General features: G+C 53.3%; 1 protein-coding gene across 2 annotated transcripts in view; it reads left to right on the forward strand.

Moving 5' to 3' along the window:
* The first annotated feature begins 2,864 nt into the window (after nt 1–2,864).
* Nucleotides 2,865–24,282, forward strand: part of POU2F3 (POU class 2 homeobox 3) — a 40,945-nt gene continuing 19,527 nt past the window's right edge. The window contains exons 1-4 of one of the 2 annotated variants that reach the window (XM_056509719.1): nt 2,865–3,150; nt 6,927–6,980; nt 7,586–7,654; nt 18,963–18,997. In XM_056509719.1, the coding sequence (XP_056365694.1) occupies nt 2,865–3,150; nt 6,927–6,980; nt 7,586–7,654; nt 18,963–18,997 (444 nt within the window). The remainder of the gene's footprint in view (nt 3,151–6,926; nt 6,981–7,585; nt 7,655–18,962; nt 18,998–24,282) is intronic. The other variant, XM_056509720.1, reaches the window with a different exon arrangement.

Consider the following 24,282-nt stretch of genomic DNA (forward strand, 5'->3'; position numbering starts at 1 on the left):
CTCTGCTTCTCCCACCAACAATTCCCCCTTTTCCGGGGAAGGGGGAGCAGGGATTTGTTCTCTGCTGTCTCGGCTCCTGCTCCGTGGGGTTTTGTGCCTGTTCTTGGGGTCAAACCCAGCTGTGGGCAGGTGGGCTGTGAGCAGGGTGGGGTTGGGTTTCAGGGATCGCAGCCCATTCCCGCCGCTGCCGCCCGCACAGGGATGCTGGGACGGAGCCGGGCTCGCTCTGGCAGCGTCGGGACACATCGCAGCGAGCTTTATTTCCAAATTCCGAGGCTCCGGAGTGGCCGGCAGCCGGTGCAGTTCCCTCGCCTCCAGCAGTGGGTGCTGGCGGAGCGCGGCTGTGCCCGGCCGGGTTCGGGATGTCGGGATTTATGTCGGGATGTCGGGGAAGGGATGCTCGTGGTCCAGCCGGTCCCTGCAGGATCGCAGGATGCCCCCAGCCCTGCCCGAAGAGCACTTCGGGGATTTTTGTAGCATTTTGTGCTTCTCCCATAAATCAGAATTTATCTCCCTCCAAGAGGGGAACAAACCTCGGCAGCAGGAGAGGAAGAACACGGTGCCTGCAGTGAGGGAGGAGAGTGGATAAGTCATTGATGACCACAGGAAAAAAAAAAAAGAAAAAAAGGAGCAGGGAGTTTGGTGGTGCCTGGGAGTGATTCTAGCAGTGATCAGAGTAAAACCAATCCTGCCTTGCCTGATAATCTCATTTCCACAGCAGAAAGAAGTGATGATGCTGTGATCCATCCTGTTTTCCATGGGGAGGGTGCGTTCTGTCCTGCACATCACCAAAGCTCAGGGCACGCAAGGGGATGGGCTTGGCTGCCGCAGCTATTTGGGGAGAAAACCACCTAAATATTCTCTTTTTTTCCCCTCCCCCGATGTTTCGTTGAACACAAAATAACAGCCAGAAAAAGTCATTCCCAGCTGTGTCGGGGGCCAGGAGAGGGCACTGGTGCCCTGCCCGTGGCCGGGACAGCATCCCTGCCCGGAGGATGCCCGGGATTCCTGTCCGGCTGGAGATGCCACCCTCCTGTCGGCTCTGGAGAACGGGAGAAGAGCCAGGAAGAGCAGAGAGACAAGAGAAGCTCCTTTTGGTGAACAAAACGTGCTCTGATGTGGGGGAAGGAGAGCTCCCGTGGTCGCCAACCTTTCGAGCTGGCTGGGAGCCACCAGCCAATAAATTCCTGTTTGACGCAGTGAAGACACCCGATCACGTCAGCCTTCGGGATGGGGAAAACCCAGAGAAAAACACTCGAAAAGAGGGCGGCAGCTGCCCAGGAACGCCGCAGGGCTCGGGGCCTGAGTGGCTGGACGGGCTCGGTGGCTTCCAGCCCTTCCAGGAGCTCCGTGTCGGGGCCACCTCGCTGCTTCCTGGAGGCTGAAATCTCCCCTGCTCTGGAAATAAATGTCAGTGCGACCCGGGAACCCCCAGCTGCCCTGCACTGTTTCCGTGGTAGGGTTCGGCGGAGCTCCTCCGCCCTCTCCTGCCCTCCATCCCCCGGGGATGCTCTCCCGGACCATGGGCAGCTCCGGACCGGGCTGGAGGTGCGGCTGGAGATCCTGCCCGCCCACCCATCCCTTCGGAGAAACCTGTCTTTCCAGGGAGGGAGAGCGGCATGTGGGAAAGCCGAGAGCCCTGGAACGCGAATTACCCAGGGAGAGATGAATGTGCGATAGCTTGTACCTGGCAGCTACTAATTGAGCGTTAACGCTTTCAGCAGCGCTCGGAGCAGCGCTGCAGCTCGGCTCCGTCGCACGGGTGTCCCCAGGGTCACCGCGGTGCCACACGGCACAGGGGACAGCTCTCGGGGTGGCTCGGTCCCTGTCACAGCACTGCGGCTCGGGCCTCGCTGCTTTCTGCAGAAGAAGGCAGCGTTAGGGGATTTTTCCTCGCCTGGCTTCCCTGGAAGTCGGTGAACGCTGAGGAGGAGGAGGCTGGCTGCCGCTCGGCTGCTCGGGGGGCAGAGACGGAGCGCATGCCGGGCAGGGTCTGCGACCTGCTCTTACCGAGCCAAGGTTCCTCTGATGCTTTTAACTTTCCCTCCCGTGCTGTTCCACTCAGCATCGAGCTCCAGCCCCAATGCCACGGGCGGCTCCCAGGATTGGCAGAGTGACCCCAAAGCGCCCCAACACCTTCCCTCGGGGTGCTCAGGGCCGAAAGGGGGGACAGCAGAGATTTGGGGCAGGTGTTGGAGGTGCTGCCCAGGTGGAGGTGCTCAGGGCAGAAAGGGGGGACAGCAGAGATTTGGGGTGGGTGCTGGGGGTACAGCTGAGCTCTGGGGCAGGTGCTGGGGGTACAGCTGAGATTTGGGGCAGGTGCTGGGGGTACAGCTGAGCTCTGGGGCGGGTGCTGGGGGTACAGCAGAACTTTGGGGCGGGTGCTGGGGGTACAGCAGAACTTTGGGGCGGGTGCTGGGGGTACAGCTGAGCTCGGGGCAGGTGCTGGGGGTACAGCAGAGATTTGGGGCAGGTGCTGGGGGTACAGCTGAGCTCTGGGGCGGGTGCTGGGGGTACAGCTGAGCTCGGGGCAGGTGCTGGGGGTACAGCTGAGCTCGGGGCAGGTGCTGGGGGTACAGCAGAACTTTGGGGCGGGTGCTGGGGGTACAGCTGAGCTCGGGGCAGGTGCTGGGGGTACAGCTGAGCTCGGGGCGGGTGCTGGGGGTACAGCAGAACTTTGGGGCGGGTGCTGGGGGTACAGCTGAGCTCGGGGCAGGTGCTGGCGGTGCTGCCCCAGCCGGCCGAGGGCGGGCGGAGCTCTGCGCCTTCCTTCCTGCCCTCCTTCCCACCCCACCCCGCAGCCTGGCAGCGCTGCAGGGACTCATCCATTCCCGAGTTACTAATATGCAAATGGCAGCGTTTGCATGGGCCTGCCGCCAAGCTGCTGGGTGTCAGGGCACCCGAGGGAGCCGGAGGTGGGGCGAGGCGTGGCACCGCGCCGCATGCTCACCTGGCCCTGCATGGCAACAGGCAATGGAGCTCTAGGTCCCTTGGGCAGCGGACCCACGGCCGGTTCGAGAGGCAGCGGGTGGCAGAGGAGGGAGGGCAAACTGGCAGCCCCTGGCAACCTGGGGCTGACGGCAGGAGGCTGGGCACACCGCGGATTTCCCCCCGCCGGCAGGATGGTGAACCTGGAGTCCGTGCACGCAGGTAAAGGGCACACGGAGCGCAGCGGGGCCGGGGCCGTGGGCTCGGGCAGGAAATGGGCTCGCTCTCATCGCCGTCACCTTTCCTCGCTCTTTTCCCTCCTCTTCTCTCCCGCTGGGGCGCCTGGTGGAGTGCCCGCGGTGCTGGCGGGGGATGGATGCTCCCTGATCTGTTTAGGGGGCTGCCAAGCCGTGCCCACAGTGTGGGAGCAGCGCACAGGGCTCCGGGGTGCCTGGAAAATGAGATTTTACTGCCTGACCTGTGCGTCCTGTCACTGGGATAAAGCTGGGAGGAGGGAGAAGGATAAACCCACGGAGGGATGCGGTGTGTGAGAGAGAGACGGGACACGGGCTGAAAGGAGAAAAGTTCACGGCAAAGAGAGAAAAGGAGGAAAGTTCATTTCAAAGAGGGAAAAGGAGGAAAGTTCATGACAAAGAGGGAAAAGGAGGGAGAAATGAATGAGGAGGGAGCTGAGGGAGGCTGAGTTGAGTCAGGAATGAATGAACAGCGATACTCGGGCACTCCTTCAGGGGTCTGATGCAGAGGCGCAGCTCAGGCGCTCTCCCGTCCCCTCTGAGCAGCAGCTCAGGGAACAGGAGCAGCCCCTGCCGAGCCCCGGAGCTGTGCTGAGCCCGGCTCCCTGCCCAGCCCAGGGCAGCAGCGCGTCCCGGGGCACACGGAGCTGAGGGTGATGCTGCAGCCGGACCCTGTCACCCGGCTGGGCAGGCAGTGAGATTTTGGGATGCACGAGCCACGTGCCCCGGCAGTGATTTTTGGTCGGGGCTTTGTGCAGCTCAAAGCGCTCAGCTGGAGGGGAGGGGAGGATGCATCCATCAGTGAGTGCCCTTCCCTGGGATACCCCTGTGGGTGTCCTGCTGTTCAGGGGACACCTGGGGCCCCTCCAGCAGCCCTGCCTGCCCTGGGCTCGCAGACAGGCCTGCAGGGCGAGCTGCAGCAATGCCACCACCTCACTCACTGCACAGCTGGACCACAGCTGTATCCCAGCCTCTGCACGGCTCTGGGATGCCCTGAGGGGGCTGGAGAGCCCTGGCCACGAGGGGAGGCTGGGGCTGTGAGCCCGACAGGTCGGAGCTCCTGCTCTGGGCGTGCTGTGCTGCTGTCCCTGGGCTCCCCCCGCCCATCCCCGGCCTCGTGGGCGACTCTTTCTTCATGAGCAGATCCCCAGATCGATACTGGGCCCTCTCCCAGAGCCTGTGGCATCGCTGCCAGCCTGGATTTGGGGCTGTGGGTGCGTGTGGAGCTTCCACTCCCCCAAACCGTCCCCCTGTGCTGTCCTCCGGGGCTTTAAGGAGATTTTTTGCAGGGAAAGGAGCCCAGCACAGGTGGGAGAAGCTTTTTTCACCCCTGTACAAAAGCAGCTCAGTTCTGGGGTCCCTGAGCAGCTCTGAGGCCCCTCTGTAACAAGCTGCTTGCAGAGCTGGGCTCAGCTTTAACCCCAGCTTTTACCTTGGAGGTCTTTTCCACCTTTGATGATTTTAGGAGAAGACACAGCCCCGGGGGGGCTGCCCAGGCTGCACACACCCTTCCCTGGTGGCTGCCACCACCCCCTCCCGGGGCATTTTGGATATTTCACCTCCCTGCACCTCCAGAGGGGCTGAGGCACCCAAAGCCCAGAAAAGCCCGGGTGATGCTCCCAGCCCAGCCCAGCTCCCCCTCCTCCACCACGGGATTCCTTTGGGAGCCACCAGGCTGGCTCACCCTTCTCCCATGCTACGGGAACGAGGCCTTGGGAAAGGCTTTATTTGCTGACACCGTTTGTTTCGGCAAAAATAGAGATGCAGATATATATCCCTGGAGAAGTGTCTGTGCTGGCAGAGCTGCTTTGGTCTGGCTGAACCACCCAGCCTGCCCCTACCCCAGCTCTGCTTGGGAGCTGGGGCAGAGCAGCACATTTTTAATATGGCCCAGGCCACAGTGGCGGCTCCTAATAGGGCTGTGGTTTGGAGTTAGGCAGTCCTAAGCCGGGTTATTTTTCCCAGAGAGGTTTTTTTTCCTTTTGTTTTCCAAGCCTGATTATGCTGTGTGTATTGCTAAGCTGGCAGAGCTGTGTGGCAGGAGCTGGGCTGCCAGCCTGGCCTGTCTGAGGGTGTTTTTTAGGATGGAGCAGGGCTTGCATTGCTCTGGTTGTACTGGAAGGGTTTGAGTGTCCATGAAAAGGTGTTGGCTACAATTAGATAAGAAACTGATTGCTCTGTGTGTTTGCTCCTTGTTCCCAAAGATCCCTTGGAGGGTGCTGGTGCTGCACTGGGATTCAAAATCCATCCTAAACCTTAAACCTCTCAGATCAGCAGGCAGACTTTTCCTTTTCTTTCTGTTCTTTCTGCTTATTTTTCCTTTTGTTTTCCCCTACAAAATATTCAAGCTGTAATAACGTGTGCACATTCATAGGGGGGATTTGAATCTGGCTGAAAATAAAATTCCTGTGCATGGGAATCCCAGGGCATCTCCTTATCTCCTGACTGCAGGAGGAGGGGATTTACCTGCTGGATAATGTGATATGCAATCAAGTTGCAGCAGCAATTCCTCCTTCCCTCCCCACCCAGCCCAGTTTTTAATGGCAGAGGGGTGTGGGGGTCACTCCTGCAGGAGGGACAGAGTTTTCATGCTCTGCTTCTGTCCCTGTCCTTCCTCATCTCTGTCCAAACTGGTCCAGCTTGGGAATTCGATATTTTCTTTCCCCAATTTTATTTTTTTACAAGCTTTCAAGCTTTCTCCCCAAAGCAAGCACCAAACTTCTGCAAGCTTTTAGATTTTTTTTTTTTTCCTTCCTCTATTTTATGAGAACTTGACTTCTTTTTTTTTTTTTTTTAATACTTTTTGGCAGCCAGCAAAACTTTGTGCTTTGTAGATTGCCTAAGTTAGGGTCCCTTGGCAGTGGTACAAGACAAGAAGATGTTTATAGCTGATGGTAATTACTCTTCCTGCAGTAGAAATGCTTAGAAGCCCCACTAAACGTTCATGTCTTAATTGCACAGGGTTTATTTGAAGGGGAAAAAAAAAAAAATCCCACAACTCTTTTCTCCCTCCTTTTCCCCCCCTCACTCCTTAATATAATTTAAGGAAAGGAAGTTTGTGAAGTATGTGAAAGTTTCTGTGCTCTGATATAAAATCCTGATTTTTTTTTTTTTTCTACCTTTATTCATTTGCTGGAGAAAGTTTCAGACTTTCAACTCGATCAAAGCTATGAAATCTTGGCCAAAAAAGCAGATTATCTGCTGTTTGCACACGAGGGAAACTTTGAATATGGGAAAAGAAAACCTGCACACACACAAAGCCCTGCCTGTTTTGGTGTGAGCAAAAGAGGGAAACGGGGATAAAAATCCAACGGGGCTGCTCTCATCTGTTTGGGAACAACAAAAGGTGGATATGGGGAAGAGGAAAAGGTTTGCATGATGCTTTTAGGTGGCTTCCACCTGCCTTCCCTACCCCAGCAAAACCACAGCAAACACTGGCCCAGCTTCCCTGCTGTTGTTATTCCCCGATGCAAATGGGAAGAGTCTGTGGCCGGGATTGGCTGCAGGAAGCTCATGCAAATCACTCAAATAATAAAAAATTATCTCATTTTTTACCTTTCTTTTTGCCCCCACTGCTAGTGTGGAAACAGTTAAAATTGCCATGGAAAGGGTGGAAAAGCTGAGGGGCGTCCATCTGAATTTGAATAGATATCCCCTCTTCTCCCACCTCGGTGTCCTTGGCCTTTTTTAAGGAGGGGATGAGCAGCCCGGTGTGAAGTTGACCATTCCCACCTTTTCTTGCAGCTGTCCCCGAAGGAGAAAGTGGCCCCGGGTGTGGTGGCAGTCATCACTTCAAGGGTAAATGGCAAATTTCTTGGCGTGGGTGGGGATGGAGCTGGAAGGGTTGGGGACAACACTTTGGGGCAAGGCAGATCTTGGGTGGCTTTTGAGGGCTGTGAGCACCTGCATGTGACAGAAGAGAGGATTAATAAAGTGCAGAGAGAGGCAGTGGGGAAAACAAGCTGAGTTTGAGCCGTTTTGGAGGACAGGGAGAGGATTTGGGAGAAAGCTGGAGGGATCCCCATCCCTGCAGGTGTGGGAGGATGGTGACACAGCCAGACCATCACAGCAGGTTTGGGAAGCCTGAGCAGGGCTGGGGAGCTCCCAGTGCTGAATCCACCCCTTCACCCCGTGGCTGAGAGGGATGAGAAGGGTGAAAACCCCTCAGCAAAGTGGGGAGGGGGCACGGGAGTGAGGGGGGCTGCAAAGAGCAACAGGAGGGAAAGTGCATCCTCAGAGCTGATGAATATTCTAGTGCCTGGATGTTGAGGAATCAGAAATTTGAAAGTCTGATGGTTTATTATAATTACACACATTCATTTGTGCTGTTTAGTGGAAGCCACATGTGCCTGTTGCCTGGGACTGTGACCTGTTATTAAAATCAGTTGTGCCTCTTTTTCCAGAGATCAAGATGAGCGGGGATGCTGCAGATTCCACAGACACCCGGCACGAACCTGACCAGGTGGAGCCAGGTAAGGAGGGCCTGGGGTGCCAGGGGCAGCAGAGGGAGGGAAAGGAAAGAAAAAAAAAAAACCAAAAAGAAAAAGAGGGGGAATGTGGGTGCTGGAAGTTTCTCCCGTGCTTTTTCTCGGCTCTTGCAGCCTGGGAGTTGATCAGGAATGTGCTCTGGGCTAGGATTGCGTTGGTATCTTGATCAGCCGTGCAAGATCCCTCCTGTGTGACAGCAGCGAATCCCCGAGTGCCTCCCTAATGTGCCTCCCTAATGTCCTCGGCGGGTTTGACATGGAAATTGGCTCCCAAGAACGGTGCAGCCAGCCCGGCTCTGAACAGCCAGGAGCTGTTCCTTGGGGAAAACAGCCTCTTCTGGGCTCTGTGAGTGCGCAAAAATGGGAGGGACTTTGGGAATAATCAAACCCAGTTCGGGAATCCCGGCACAAACGGCTGGAGAGGCGTGGTTGGGTTTCTCACCTCGCACCTGATGCTGCTCCAGCTCCTCCAAGGAGCCCTGACATTCCTTGGATCTGGCAAGCCGAGGCTCAGGGTGATGCTTTGAGGATGGCAGGGATGCTGTGAGCACTGATTTCTGCCGGGTTTGCCCACCACGAGGTGTAAGAGGCACCTGAAAAATCAGGTTGGTGTTTTCGGGCTGCCTGAAGTGAGATTTGAATATAAGGCCTGAGCCCTGTAATTTCCCAAAGGGCCACAGTCACATCCCTTTTTAGGCAAATGAGCAACAATGAGAAATCATTTTGGCACCCACTAGGTACAGCAAATTAAGATTATTAAAAGTTGTGCTATAGCTTAGAAATCAACACCTTTCGAAACAAAAACTGGTGGAGAAAACGTAGAAGAATCAAAAATTCTCTGGGTAATGAAGAACCCTAAGCTTGGGCCAAGAGGATGTGTAAGAGCAGGTGAAAACTTTGCATGGAATTATTTTCCTTTTATAAAGTTTGAGATAATTTAGGAAAAAAATGAGATTTTTGGGCTTTAAAGGGACTAACCCCACGCCCTGATTTAGAAATTGTTAAGCTGGGTTATTTGACACAATCTAAAATAGAAATCCAGTCTGGTTCTGCTCACATCCGTGAACTCTGATTGACTTTGGCCAGCTCAGCTCCTGCTCAGGGCTCTCAAATCACCCCAAACTGGGATTTGGGATGAAGGAACAACAAACACATCCCCAACTCCCCAAGCTCCTCCAGAAAACGCTGGGAGCTGTTACAGGGCCTTACACTGGGAACTGGAACCCTGAAATATTTGATTCTCATTGATGGGTGGCAGGATTAATCAAGATGAAGGAAAATGAGGATTTAATTCGGGTATTGGCTGTTATTAAATGCAGAGGGAGGCTCTGGAGTCAGAAGTGTTAAACCAGAAGCTGGCAGCACATTTGGTTGGATAAAATACGGGTTTTTTTTTCAGCTTAAGCATCCCAGACAGCCATTAGCGTGAGCTGCAGCGCCTCTTTCTAGTGGTAATTGAGAAAAGAAAGCAGAGCAGCGAAGTCAATTTGTTTGAAAATAACAAAAAAATGTTCGGGGCAGCGCTCTGGGAGCCTTCAAATCACGCAGGGAAATCAGGACGAGTAAATCTCCTTCATTTGCAAAGAGTGGCACAAAGAACCTGTTTAAATCGCATTTTTTTTTTTTTTTTTTTTTTTTTTTTTTACCCAGTGATTTTTTTTTTATCTGTTCGGGCTCTTCTGGGAAAGGAGGGTTGGGAGATTCAGGCTGTCACCTTGTAGGACCCTGGGGGTGGCATCACCTCCTCACTCACCTGTCCAAGCTGGAGCTCCGGGGACTTCACCCGAATGTTCCCTCGCTCCTCGCAGCCCTTTCTGTTTATAAACAACAAAGGGAAGTTTTGCTGCTCCTTTGCACGCATTGTTAGAGGAATATTTACTGCAGCTCCTAATAGCGGCGTGTTTTGGTTACCTGCTTCATGTGGGAAAAGGCTCCGTGTGTTTGCTGATGACTCATTAATTGAATTTCCCATTTCCTACTGAATTAGGGCAATCCGCAGGAAGCTCCTTCCCCCCAAAGGAGAGGTCTCTTACCAAATTAACAATATTAGACCCAGAAATCCTCCTAGGTGAAGGTATCATCACCAAAAGATGCGGGCTGGCTTCAAGAACTTAGGGGGAAAAAAAAAAAAAAAAAAAAAGAGAAAAAAAAAAAAAAGAAGGAATTAAGAACCAAAACCAAGCCCTTGATCTAAAATTGATGCCTAAAGATCTGATGGGAAGTGTCAGTAGCAGCAGAATAATCTCATCCTTTCATATCCCCGCCAATTCCAGGCTTAGAAGGGGGGATAAAAAAAAAAAAAGGGTAATTTGGGGCATTGTTTCACTTTGAAAGTGTTTGAAATAATTGTGGGGGGTTTTCTTTTTTGAGAAAATTGTTAAAATCGTTTGCCTTCCGTAGGAGGATTGGAGAGTTCAGTGCTTTTTTTTTTTTTTCCCTTTTTTTTTTTCTTTTCATTTCATTCACACCAATTTCATAGAAAATCTTTCAGAGTTTTATATATATATATATATATAGATATAGATATAGATATAGATATGTATATATATTCTCCAGAAACTTGTGGGGTTTGGATCCCAAATCTACCGGTTACAGCGAAATGACGCCATTTTACAAATTATTATTTAAAAATATATCATTTCTAAGGGTTCTCACTGCCCAGCCCTGCCAATATTAACCCTTCCTTTCCTTCTGCTCTGAATTTTTTTAATCCTGTGTGCAAGGGAGAGCAGGCAGGAGGGGTGTTTTGCCTTCCCCATCACCCGGGGATGCTGAGCATGGATCATCCCTCTGTTTTTTGGGTCCTTTTCCCCTTTCCCAAGCCTTGGCACCAGGGCTGGGCTCCCGGGCGAGCCTCCATGGGGGGTAATGAAGAGCAGCGAGTTTTCTGCTTGGCTCGGAGCTCTTTTCATCTCCTTTAAACTGATGAAAGCCGTGCCAGCGAGCTCGGCGCTGATTTTTTTGATGGGAACTGTGGGGGCTTGGCAGTGCCGAGTGTCGCCCCTGGTCCTGCAGCCCCGGGGCAGAGATCTCCCCCTTCTTGTGGTTTATCTAAGCCCTCGCTATCTGATGCAACAGAACGCTGAGGTGGGACTTGCCCCTGTCTGTCTGTTTGTTTGTGTCAGACACTTGTTCCCCGCTTATCTCCTCCATCAAAACAGGTTACACCAAGCAGAGCTACTTCCCTTTGATTTCATCTGTTGAGGCTATGGGGGGGAAGCCAAAGCTTTTACAAAAAAAAGGGCGATAGGGAAGCGCTTCAAACACAACCACGGGGAACAGAATAGCTGCAGGCACCCCCAGCACCTTCCCTCCCCACCCTGAACCCGGGGAGCTGAGCCCTGCCAGCAGCCCGGGCTGGGGAGCGCTGGGCACCCCAAATCCGGGGGGATGAGGGGTGCCCTATGGGTTTTGGGTGGCTCCCGGGATGGGGGGATTGGCTGTGCCAAGGGAAATTTAGGTTGGATGTCAGGAAGAGGTTTTTTTGCTGAGAGTGTGATAAAGTGCTGGAATTGCGTGTTTGGGAGGTGGTGGAGTCACCATTCCTGGATGTGTTTATAAAAGGAGTGGATGTGGCACTCGTGCCGTGGGTTAGTTGGGGTGTTGGGGCAGGGGTTGGACTTGATAGTTTTGGAGGTCTCTTCCAGTCTGGTGATCCTGTGGTCCTGTAATTCTGAGATCCTGTGATTCTGTGATTCCGTGATTTTGTGATCCTGGGATCCATTGATTCTGTGATCCTGTAATTCTGAGATCCTGTGATTCTGTGGTCCTGTGATCCTGTCATCCATTGATTCTGTGATCCTGTGATTCTGTGATTTATCCTGTGATTCTGTGTTTCTGTGATCGTGAGATCCTTTGATTCTGTGACTGTAATCCTGTGATTCTGTGATTCTGTGATTCCGTGATTTTGTGATTCTATGACCCATTGATTCTGTGATCCTCTGATCCATTGATTTTGTGATCCTGTGATCCTGTGATTGATCCTGTGACCCTGTGATTCCATGATCCATTGATTCTGTGACTCTGTGTTACTGTGATTCTGTGACTCTGTGATTCATTCTGTGATTCTGTGATCCTGTGGCTGAGCCTGAGAGCTGGAGGGGAGGGAATGGGGACAGGAGGGTGGCTGGCTGGGCTGGTGGAGCTCTGGGCCCTTGGTGCCCATGGGAGCAGGGTTATCCCAGTGACTTTTCTCAGTGCTTTAGGATCACAGAATGTGCGGAGCTGGGAGGGACCCACAGGGTCATCCAGTGCAGCTCCTGGCCCTGCTCAGACACCCCAAAATCCCTCGGAGTGGTGTCCCTGGAGCTGTGGCAGCCTTGGAGCTGTGCCCATGCCCTGGGGAGCCTGGGCAGTGCCAGCACCCTCTGAGGGAAGAGCCTTTCCCAAATTCCCCTGACCCTGCTCCAGCCGTTCCGTGGCTCCCAGAGAGCAGAGATTGGAGAATCCTGTGGATTCTGCCCTCAGTGACCCCTGCAGGGAGCACTAACTCAGGTATCTTCCCTCTGGGAGCAAGAAACTCCCTTCCCTTTAAACCTGGAGAAAATCCAGAGGGGCTGTGACGCAGCTGAGTGTCCCCTCAGGAGACCCTGCTGTGACACCACCCCTGTGGATGCCATCCTCCCCCTTCATCCCCACCCTCAGCACGAGCCACAGGACACCTGGGTCCCCTGGCAGTGCAGCACAGAGCAGCTCTGAAACTGGACACCAGCCTTCCCCCCAGCCAAATCCCCTCCCAGTGCCGTGATTTTTGCATTAAATCTGTGTCAGGGCAGATGGAAAATCAGAGGCTTGGCCTCAGTCTGCCTCTGCCACAGACTGAATGAAGGCCTGAGCTCCCAGGTGAGGCTCCTGCTCTGTTCTTGTGCAGGTGTGAGCTGTGTGCAGGTGCTGCTGTGCCCAGGGAAGGGCAGGACAGAGCCCTGAGCCCAGGGAAGGGCAGGAGAGAGCCCTGAGCTCTGGGAAGGGCAGGACAGAGCCCTGAGCTCTGCTGGGCCCTGGGAAGGGCAGGAGAGAGCCCTGAGCTCTGCTGAGCTCTGGGATGGGCAAGACAGAGCCCTGAGCTCTGCTGGGCCCTGGGAAGGGCAGGAGAGAGCCCTGAGCCCTGGGAAGGGCAGGAGAGAGCCCTGAGCCCAGGGAAGGGCAGGAGAGAGCCCTGAGCCCTGGGAAGGGCAGGAGAGAGCCCTGAGCTCTGCTGGGCCCAGGGAAGGAGAGGACAGAGCCCTGAGCTCTGGGAAGGGCAGAAGAGAGCCCTGAGCCCAGGGAAGGGCAGGACAGAGCCCTGAGCTCTGCTGGGCCCAGGGAAGGAGAGGACAGAGCCCTGAGCTCTGGGAAGGGCAGGAGAGAGCCCTGAGCTCTGCTGAGCCCAGGGAAGGGCAGGAGAGAGCCCTGAGCTCTGGGAAGGGCAGGACAGAGCCCTGAGCCCTGGGAAGGGCAGGACAGAGCCCTGAGCCCTGGGAAGGGCAGGACAGAGCCCTGATGTCTGCCTGGCCCTGGAAGGAGGCTCTTTGAGCCATTCCCTGGGCAGAGTCTCTTGGGAAGGTGATGGATCATGCTGGGATAAGCTTTGCAGGTCCTGGCCTCTGTGTCAGCCCCTAACTCAGGTGAAAGCACCAGCACAGGTAAGGGATGGCAGATTGGGCTGCAGCCTGTGCTGCCTCCCAGATTTTTTTTTTCTTCCTTTTTTTCTGGGAACTTTTTTTTTTCCTTCTGCCTTTTGTTGCTCCCTCCTCATCTCGGGCTGGGAGCAGCTTGCCAGGCCAAAATCTTTTGAGGAAACTTGGCCTCTCCTGGCCCCACACTGAGCCCAGTCCTGGGCTACGCCTTGGCTCCCTGGTGAAACTTTCCTCAAAGCCTCCAGGATTTCTCTGGTCTCTTCCCCCTGCAGCCATGCACAGCCCCAGGACAAGTCCCTGGTAAATGAAAGCTGCAGCAGTTGGGCTGGAAACAGCTGGTTGCTATGGCAATTGGGGCTGCTCGGGATTTGCATAAGGCTGATGATTTTCATAGCACAGCCACATTTAAGGCAAGCAGGAGAAATTTCCATATTCCCAGCTCCGAGTCAGTTGGGGCGTGGGGGAGGCCAGGAGGGGGATATTTGAAATTCAAATGAAGGTGATTAGGGTTTGAGGTTGGCTTATTTTATTTTTTTTTCTTAAACATCCCATTATGGAAGAGGATAAAAAAGGATGGGGAGGGGAAAGGGGAACAAAAGGCTGGTTTGACTTGAATTAGAGGGGCAAAGGAAGAGCTGGTCTGATCTGCCTCTTGCCTCTGGTCTAGGAGAAGAGACTTGCCCTCTCCCAGCACCTGCAGGTGAAATGTTTTCCGTGGGAACAACTGCTGCCCTCGGGTTTCCTTCTGGAAGGTGCCCAGGTCTCCCACACTCGCTGTCCTGCTCTCCCCTCGCCCTGCCCCGCACCGAGGGGCTGCACAGGGACCCAGGGGTGCTTTCTCTGAGGCACTGACAGAGGAAAGGCATTTTTATAACCCAATGAAGCACTGGAGTGTTCAGTGAAAGCTTCCTCTGGAGTCTGGAGCTGTCTGAGTCAGCACAAGATTCACCTTTGCTCACCAGCCTTGGCTTTCCCATGGAGATGCTCCATGGAGATGCTTTGGGGGGTTTTGTGCCTTCAGATTTAAGCTGCAGCCTTGCCTGGCTGCCTCAAGAACTCCCCAACCAGCTCACACTATAAAAAGCACTTTTTAAGTGCCTTGGGAGCACCAAGCATCCCAGCAGGGATGGGAATCCAGGAATTGAGTGGTGCCAGCTCAGCTGCAGCTCCTGCTGCCCCCAGTGCTGGAGGGATTCAGGGGTGGCCACTCCATGGGGAAAAGGTGACTCAAGTGAGCTGCCAGCATTCAGGGACTCCTGCTGGTTCTAGAACAGCAGCATGAAGGCTATACCTTGGTTTTTTGCCTGAATTTCCAGTCAGTGGAAATCCAGAGTATTTAATGCTGAATATCTTGTTTTGCTTATTCCTCCAGTGCAGGTGAGCATTTGGCTCCATTTACAGCTTGTGAGACAAGTACTGGTTGTAGCTGCAGTAATTGCCACTCTTCTCTCTACCAGCACTTGGGCAATCTCTTAACTTCACACCTTGTTGGAGGTGAGAGATTTGAGCAGTGAGTTTGTCAGAAATGCCCCTTGAAAGGGGCACCAGGCCAACCTCCTGTGGCACTGTGCTTCATCAGGTGGAGTGCTGGAATCCCCAGGATAGGTGAGATTAATCTTAGTTTGAGGTATTGGATCCTCTGAGGCTGCAGCCTGACCTGCTCACCCCAGGCAGTCCCTGATGGAGCAGGGATCTCCAGAGGCTGATTCATCCCATCTGTCTCGGGGGCGAGAGGAGTTGCCCTCTGGAAGCTCCTGCTTCCTCTGCATGGCTGCAAAGGGAGCCTGCAGCAATTGGCTCTCAGTGAGGCACCTAAAATTCCAGATCTCAGCCCAGGCACCGAACCCTCTGCCTGGTGTCTGCCTGGCACTGCTCCCCCAGCGCCCTTCAGCTGTTCCCCGTTTCCCTCCCAAATGGGCAGCAGCAAAACTGATTCCCTGTGGGAATTCCCCAGCACCTGCTCAAGGCTGGGATCAGCTCCTCATCCCCCTGTCCCTGCAGAGCTGGGCTGAGCTCACACTGGAGCACTGGGAAGAGGGGTGAGCCCTGCTGCAGTGGCCAGGTGACAAGTGCCACTCCCTGCAGGTGAAGATGAAGGCCACCCTGATTTTATTCCCCCCCATTAAGATGCTTTTATCCTGCAGGGCTGGACTGGCTCTGCAGCTCTGCTGCTGATGGATCCCTGTGTTTTGCAGGGGGAACTGCCCGGAACTGCAGCGCTGCTCCCATCCCCAGAGAAACCTCCCCAGGCAAACTCGCACCAGATCTGATGCCAGGGCTATGCAAAACAGCTGCCAGGTGAACCAAGGAGAGCTGCACAACCCTGGGCTGAGCTTATCACTGCTTTTCCAAACGCCCAGGAGCAGCAGGGTGAAGCCTTGCTGATGGGCTGGGAGTTGGGAGCTCCAAGCTGCCTTTCCCCATTGAAATCCCAGGGCTTCCCCAGCCCCGTGGAATTTCAGCAAGGGGAGGACTGATCTAGCAGATTCTGGAGCTTCTGCATCCCATTGTGTAAAATCAAGTTGTTGGCTGGGCTGAAGCTCCATTAACGTGAGTGGAGTTCTGGCAGTTTGCAGCAGGAGAGAGAATCTGCTGCCACTTACACTTTTCTTTCTTTTTATCTCCTGGAGCTAGAAAAGATTAAATCTTAAGTGCAGATTGTTTGAACAGCTCATTCCTTTAAGGAGAGAAATGACTACTGCAGTGAGTCCTGATGTTGACAGAAACTGGGAGGAAACTGAGGCTATTTTTATAAAGCATTTGTAGGAAAGTTACAGTTCAACTGAAAGAGGAGAGTTGTTATCCCTATCACACCCAAACCTTGGCTCACAGCAGCAATCACTTGAATTTTACATTTACTGCAACAGAAAAAAAACAAAAAGGGGGGGCCAGATTTGTTTGCAAATAAATCTGTGCCCAAACACTGGTTGGTCCTGCAGAGATTTGTGTAACCAGCTCCCATTTACATAACCACTGGGAGCAGAAATCACCCCTCCCAGTTTTAAATCTCTCCCTCTTGGACATCTAAGGCTGAACTGGTTGCCCCTGGGTCCCTTGGGAGTCAGTCAGGAGGAACAGTCATCTCCAGAGGGCCATTCATCCCGGGAGATGGGTGGTGAGATAGGGGCAGGAATGGCCTCTGGAGCTGCCTGCTGCTCTTTTTGTCTGCCCAGGCAGCCCGGGGCAGCTCCCCCACACTCAGACACCCCTCAGTGCCAGGCTCCAGCCATATTCGCTCAGAATTCCTGGCTGGGGCCTGGCACTGAGTCGATTCGAGGATGCTGTGTGTGACTTCTGTAAGAGAGGAAGAGAGAAGGGAAAGGAAGCTGGAAGGAAAAGGCAGAGATGGGCAGGGGAGGGAAAGCAGAGCTGGAGGACGTGGGGCTGTGCAGGGAAGTTCTGTTCCAGCTGCTCCTCCCGGGTTCCAAGTTTTGGGGTGAGTGGTGGTGACTCAGCCATCGTCACTGGGACCCAGGGATTCCCTGCAGCTCTTTGCATCTTGCCTCATCACCAGGCTGCTCACCCCAACGTGAGTGAAACTCCTGTCTCCAAGAAACCTGGAGATTACCTTTTCCTTCCTGTTCTATTTTAGCAGCTGGGAACTTTTATTTCCTCCTTCCCTCCTGGCTTTGCTTCCCTTCAGCTGCTGCCTCCAGATCGCATCAAACACCCCCCCACATGCCTGGGGGGGTTTCAAAGGTAGAAATTGCAGCCTTGAAGATGCTCCCTCGTCCTGCTCAGGTGTGTGGATGCTGATTGTGATCATCCATTAACACTATCGGCATTCCCATCGCTGGATGTGCCCTCCTTGGCTTTTGGGGCTGGAACAGGAGCTGGAATGCAATGAATGAACCCCATTCCTGGGGAGGGAGCAGCTGGAGAGAGCTGGACAGGGAGCAGAGGGGGTTGGAGGGAGGGAATTACACAGGGAAAAGAGATAAAGGACTAAAATTGGGGAGGGAAAAAGCTGGGAGACAGCAGGCTGGGAGGAAGGAAGAGCAGGGCAGAAATGCAGGCAGGCTGGGGGAGAGGGCTCAGAGCTGCTGGGGTGTGGATGGTGAGGAGATGGAGAACTCAGATTGAGGGGAAGCTCAGAGCTGGTTGGGGTCTCAAATTGAGGGGGAAGCTCAGAGCTGTTGGTGTGTGAATGGTGAGGAGATGGAGCAGATTTCAATTTGGGGGGAGCTCAAAGTTGGTTGGGATGCAGAGGGTGAGGAGATGGAAATCTCAAATTGAGGGAGCAGCTCAAAGCTGTTAGGGTGTGAATGGTGAGGAGATGGAGGAGATTTCAAATTTGGGGGAAGCTCAGAGCTGGTTGAGGTGCAGAGGGTGAGGAGAAGGAGATCTCAAATTGAGGGGAAGCTCAGAGCTGGTTGGGGTGTGGAGAATGGTGAGGAGATCTTAAATTGAGGGGGAAGCTTAAAGTTGGTTGGGGTGCAAAGGGTGAGGAGATGAAGGAGATTTTAGAATTGGGGAGGCACCTCAGAGCTGGTTGAAATGCAGAGGGTGAGGAGATGGAGATGTCGAATTGAGGGGGCAGCAGCTCATTCTGCCATGGCCCTGCTCGACTGCACAGCTCTGTTTCCACAGTCAGTGCTTTTTAAATGTCACAGATGAAATCTCCAGGGCTGTTTCTAGACAGCAGAGAGCTGCCACAAAGCTCTGTTATCCCTGACTCTCCAATGTTTTGCCATCTGTGGATAATTGTACCCAGCACACTCCCCCTCAGGATCCACACTGATTCACCTGGGAATGCTCTGTGCATGGAAAAAATACTGCTGGGGTGGGATAAAGGCTTGTTCAGAGAGGAAAGTCCATGGGAGAGCTGGATTTGCCCTCCTGCCTGCACAGCCTCTCCCAAGCACTTTGCAGCTCTTTGCAGGAGCCCTGAACTGCTGGAAAACACGATGTGCTGGAGCTTGATCAGGGCTGTGCTTCATGGGGAACCTTATCCTGGAAAAACAGCAGGAGCAGGAGGCCTGGGGGCTTGTGCTGGTGGGATGAGAACAATTCCAGGCTCTTTGCTGGACTGGCAGGGATGTGCTGCAAAGGGAAGGGGTGTCTTGGGGTTGCCTCTGCAGCTCCAGAGCTTCGTGGAATCCCTCAGAGCATTCAGATCTGTGGGGAGCACAACCTTTGCTCTGTGATGTTCTTGATGAACTTGGCAGGTGTGATGGAGGGGGGTTGGTGTTTATCATCAAAGGGGAATGAGTGAGGGCCTGTGCGGTACCTTCAGGCTGGAACCTGTCTGATTTTTCCCCCTGTGCCTGCCAATCTCTTCTGGAATCAAGGAGACGCCTCTGGAGCACAACCCCACGGCAGCCTGTGTTCTCCAGCTAGCTGGAATTACCCTCTGCCAGCGGGTTCCTGGAGCTCCTGGGCCCTGGCCACCTGTTTGCTGCCCTTCCCCACGGCCAGCCCTGCATTTCCCTCAGACTGGTGATGTCCTGCAGCCACCTCTGCTGGAATCCCCCTGCGAGATTTCCCCCACCCTTGGCCAGGAACACTTTCATTATCCCTCAGCAAAGGCTGGCTCCACTGCAGAAGCCTTCACCCTTCCATTTCTGCACCTTCCTCCTCCTCTCCTTGCTCTCCCAGGGCCAATTTTTTGGTTCTGTAAAGCTCCCACCAGTGCTGTCATTAATACTGAGATGTTTTTTCTCTTTGTTTTGTTGTAGGGAATGAACAGAATGGGCTGGACTTTAACAGGCAGGTAAGATCCTCCCTGGCTTCCCAGGGATTCTCCTCCTTTCTGGAATGGCTTTTTTTTTACTTGCTCATCACCCTGCAGCTCCTGTGAGGAGATAAAAACTGTTAGGTCACAAGCTGCCATTAAACAGACCACAGAACTTCTTCCCTGTTCCCCTGTGGGATAAAATGACAGATCACACCTCTGGTTTCCCTCTCCCTACTTCATAGAAGTTCAGCTAATTATAGAGTTCCTTTAAATGACCCTTTGCTTGGGGGGTTTTCTGGCTTGTACAATTTTTTACATCATCATTTAGAAACAAAAAGCAGCTCAGTTATGGTGGCAAGGGTACAAGTCCCTCCCCAGAGCCCCAGTGCTGTGACACTGGCACTGGCAGCACCCTGGTGTGCAGGGCTGACTCAGGAGTGTGAGCCAGCACTGAAAATGAGGTGGTTTGAGGTCTTGGGGTGCACAGGTCAAATTCCTGTCTGCGAGGCAGCAGGGAAAGGAAAAAGATAAAACTCTGGGGGGGAAGCAAGCCTCAGTTGCAAAGGAGCAGCTGGGGACCATGTCCCTGCTGTGTGTGCTTTGTCCAGCTGGAAGCATTCCCTGGCTCAGTGGGTGCTCCAAAAATCCCTGAGTGCCACATCAGGAGCCCTTGGATGGGTGCAGCCACAGGGGCTCTGCTGGCACAGGGAGGCACAGGGTGCCCAGAGCAGCTGTGCATCCACAGCTGGATGCACCCCTGGATCCCTGGCAGTGCCCAAAGCCAGGCTGGACACTGGGGCTTGGAGCAGCCTGGGATGGTTGGAGGTGTCCCTGGACATGGTGGAATTGAGGAGCTTTGAGGTTCCTTCCAGCCCAAACCACTCTGAGATTTTAGGAAATGCTGTCTGAGCCCAGAGCTGAGGCTTGCTGTGGCCAGCAGGAAAGGCACAGAGGGGTGTGGAGGGCCAAGCAGGGCATCCCTGAGGGATGGCAGCTGCAGCCAGGAATGCAGCAGGGGCTCCAACCCCTGCACAGACTGCAGGCCGATGCTGGCACGTTCCAACTGCATTTGCAAAGTGCATTCCCCAAACCCAAGGGCTGCAGCCCTTCCCAAGGCTCCTGTGAGCAGCTGCACCCTCTCCACGTGGCTGGCTGTCCCTGCAGCTCCCCGTGGTGACAAATGTCAGCCAGGCTGCTGTTTGTTTGTTTGCTTTGGCTGCTCCAGCTCTGGGTGCCTCTCCCTGCCCTGCCAAAGGTGTCTAAACACGCTCAGCCATCTTCCAGGATTTTGGAATCCCCAGCTGCAAACAAAAAGCCCTGTGTCTGCAGCCCAGAGCAGGGCTCGCTCCCCACGTGCCAGGAGAGGAATCCAATCTGCTCCCCAGGGGTGATAAAAGGAAATTCCTTGCAGGTAGAAGTGAGCACGAGATCATTACCCACTGCAAACTTCTCCTGTGGCAACAGCAGAGGAGCTGGAGCTGGGCTGGGGTTAATGGAGCAATGCTGATTTACACCCACTGCTGATCTCACCCACCATCCTCTGCATCCCTCTGACACTGCTGGGGCAGCCACTAGAAATATCCTCCTCCTATAAAGAAATTTTAGTTTTATGATTTTTTTTTTTTTGCAGCATTTCCACTTTTGTTTTCCTCCTTCCACCAAAACAGCAGCACAAAATCCAATTTATTTATTCCAGCTTGTCTGTGCAACTGAATAACCAACTTAGCTGGGGATTTAGCGAGGTTTAAAAAGCAAAAGACTGTTTTAATTTAATTTTATTTAATTTTATTTATTGTTTTATTTTATTTCTAATCTGCTCTGATGCCCCAGAGCCCACCAGAGGGGTTTGCAGTGATGCCAGGGGTGGGGATGGAACAGCCCCTGAGTGGACACAGGTCTGTGCCAGTGGCTCTTTGTCTCCCTCTCTTGGCCCTCCCAAGGCCATGGGTAGAGAGACTTTAAAAATCATTATTATTTAAAATAATAATTACTATTTGAAAGTATTGTTATTTAAAATAATAATTATTATTTTAAATTATTCTCTTAAATGAGCAGGAGCCTGAACACACACGGGCTCCACACTCACATTTAGGGTTGACCTCAGCTGTTGGTGAATTCATCCTCAATTCAGCAAATAGATTTCAAATGACAGAGAAAAAAAGGAAGAGAGGAGAGCTGGAAATATCAAAGTGTTTTCATGTAAAATCAGGTGCTGTGCTCTTTCATTAGGGGTGGAGGTTGGTGGGTTTTTTAATTTGGTTTGGGGTTTGAGGTTGGTTTTGGGTGGTTTTTTTCTTCCCCCCCTTTTTCGTTAGCTTGCAATTCAAGTTTTCAAACCGAAGCCAGGGCAGGATGGTTTGAAACCCAACTCCAAACGGGCTGCAGGAGCTCTCTTTGCCTTTATTTGGAGTGCTGGGCTCTAATCACTTTGAAGATCATAAATCTCACCTGGCTGAAGCCTCTCCCCAGCCTTTGTAGATGGCCCACATTGCAGCTCTGCTCCCTGCCTGCGATGCTGCAGGCGGGATGGGGAGGGTGGAGTGACCTGGTGAGACCCCATCCCTGCCTCCCATCCTGCCGGGGCTGCTCTCACCCTGCGCACCGGCGAGGGAAACTCCTGCGGAGTTTGAGGTTTTCTAGCAGTTTGTGGGTCAGCCCCGTGCTTTATGAGAAAGCTGCCTCTGATCCCTCAGCCTATTTGGCAAACATTTCTTCTCTCCCCCCTCCTTCCCCTCCCCTCTTCAAACTCTCCTCCCACCTGGATGCAACAGTAATTTGTATGTGAATGAGAGGGAAAAGGGTGTGGATGGAAAAAGCAGCATCTTCAGCCTTGCCTATCTGGTTTGGCTTTTTTATTCAGCGAGTCTAATGCTGGTTGTTTCCTGTTTATGGCCAGGGAAATGCAAAGGCACAGTAATAAACTTTCACCTTCGGTGCTGGCAGCCTGCTCAGGGCCACCTGATGGGCTGGGATGGTGGCCAGAGCGTGGCAGGGACACATCTGAGTGGCTCTGCCTTCTCCTGCCAAAATCCAGTTTGCCTGCAATGGGAGCAGGGCTGGGAGTGCTGGGATGGGAGATTTGCTGTGGTGATCCTGCCCAGGTGCTGTGGCCTGCCCAGCTCTGGTTGGGTTTAATTCCCTGCTCAGCCTTTAGGAAATGCTGGATTGTTTGTTTGTGTGGCTGCTCTGGAGAGCCAGGTGTCTGGAGCTGAGCCCTGGGATAGTGCTGCCTGCTGGAAAACACACACAGGGATGGAGGGCTGCTGGTTTTGGGAGGTGCCAGGGCTTGTGAGAGTGGTGTGAGGGCTGAGCCCAGCTCCTGGTGATGTGCATCCTGCACAGCTGCTGAAGCCAGGAGTGCTTTTCCAGCTGGACCTTGCTGGGTCCTTCCAGAGGAGGGAATGAGAGCTGCTCTCTGGAGCTGAGAAGGAAAATGTCCCCCCTGCAATAAAGCTGACAGGTTTTTGTGCCAGCAGAGCTGGGCAGGATCTGCCTCTGCTCCCCATCCAAATGTGCAGGGCACTCTTCATTCCATTTTCATGTCCCCTTGCAGGACAGGCTGTCATTTGTTTATCAACCTGTCATTATCATCAGTCTGAAGGTGATCTGGCTGGGAGATTTGACCATGTTTAAGACAGACAGACAGGCACTGAGGTGCCTGAGCAGGGCCCAGCTTCAGTTTTACTGTTGCTTTTTTTATTCCAGTTATACTGTTGGTTCTTTGCTGTCCTTGCTGTACACCAATCAGGGGATGTAGTAAGGACACAGATTTCCAACAGGTTTCCTAGAAAGCCTTTTCAGCTGCGTCTGTTGGAAAGAAAATTCCTCCTTTCTACATTACTGCCCTGCTCTCTCACAAGAGGTGCTGAAGGGGTTCCCTTCCCTCAGGACCTCCTTGTCTGACTCCTCTCCCTGCTCTGTTCATATCTGACACTCCTTGCCCAAAGAAACTTTAATTTTTGAGGTTTGTGTGGGATTTCCAGCAGTTGCTTTGAGGTACCAGGGTGAGTTATCTCAGCTGATGTCCTGTAGGCACATGATGTGAGAAATTCAAAGTGGGCAAACTGCACCTGAGATGTGAAATCCCTGGTGGCTCCTTTTCAGTGCCATTAATAAACACCCTGACCTCGTTTGGTACCTTCCACCCACACGTCTGAAGGCTCTTTGCTAATGGCTTTAGCATCCCTTGGTGCCTCTGGAAGGTGGGGAGGTGTCCTGCAGCCACAGCCTGGCTCTTCCCAAAGATGCTGAGCTCTGGGATTGCAGCTGGGCTCAGGGGATGCTTCGTGGGCCACTTGCCCGTGGACATTGGGGTGAGTTGAAAATCCAGGGGCTGCTCCCTGCCAGAGCTGGGTTATGGACTCCCATCCTCTGATTCATCATCTTGTGCTCAACCACAGACAAGTTCTTCCTCCCCTCCATCCTTTTGAAGGTGCAGAGAAGGGCCCAGCTCTCTGGGTAGTTTGTTATTAATATCTGGGATGCAAAACTCCCTGCACATTTAATTTTGCTCCACCAGGGCTTCCCTCCCCCCGGGGATCTCTCTCACAGTTTTTCATTCCTCTCTGTGTTCCCACCTCCCCCTAATCTCATGTGCTCCCTGGATGTCATTGCTGTTCCTGCTTGGCTTTTCCCCGTGGGTAGCTCAGGTTTCAGTCTGCCCTCCAGATTTCCATCCCAGTCCTGTTTTGCCCTCCTCTCAAGGGGAGGTTCACATCCTTCTTCCTTCTCCCCTCTGGGGATCAATTCAGATTTCACTCTCTCTTCTCCCCACTGCCCCAGGGGATCAGCCTAAGTCTTGCATCTGCTTTTCATCTCTTGAGCCTCCCCTGGCTGGAAATCAGGGCTGGCCTGACACTGGATCTAAGCTCAGCTCTGCCCTGGCCTTTCCCTTTTGAAGTCTCCCTGCTCTGTCCTAGGGACAGGCTGATTGCATAAATTTGTTTGTGTGCAGGTTCCTCATTGAAATGCAGCCCTTTGGGAAAGCATCAGAGAAAGCCCTGGCTCCAGGGAAAGTCCTCTGTGTCTAAATCTGGCCCTGCTTTGCTTAGGACAGATATGCAGAGGAACCCCTTCTTCAGGCTGGGTTTGTTCTGGCACCTCGGGTGAGCTTGCTGGGAATGAACTCCAAAACAGGCCAGGGGAACTTGGGAGGGAAAGGGGGATGCAATTAGGAGCAAGGATTTGGCCTTTTTAATTGTTTTTCTCAAGAGGTGGACTGAAACCACGGAATTAATTTGTTGACAGAGTTGGCTGGATTTTATCGGTTCCTTAACATCCAGCTGCAGTCCGTGCCCAACCTCCTGCTCTCCTGCTTTTAA

Source organism: Oenanthe melanoleuca, chromosome 24, assembly GCF_029582105.1.
Source record: "Oenanthe melanoleuca isolate GR-GAL-2019-014 chromosome 24, OMel1.0, whole genome shotgun sequence".
Classification (NCBI taxonomy): domain Eukaryota; kingdom Metazoa; phylum Chordata; class Aves; order Passeriformes; family Muscicapidae; genus Oenanthe; species Oenanthe melanoleuca.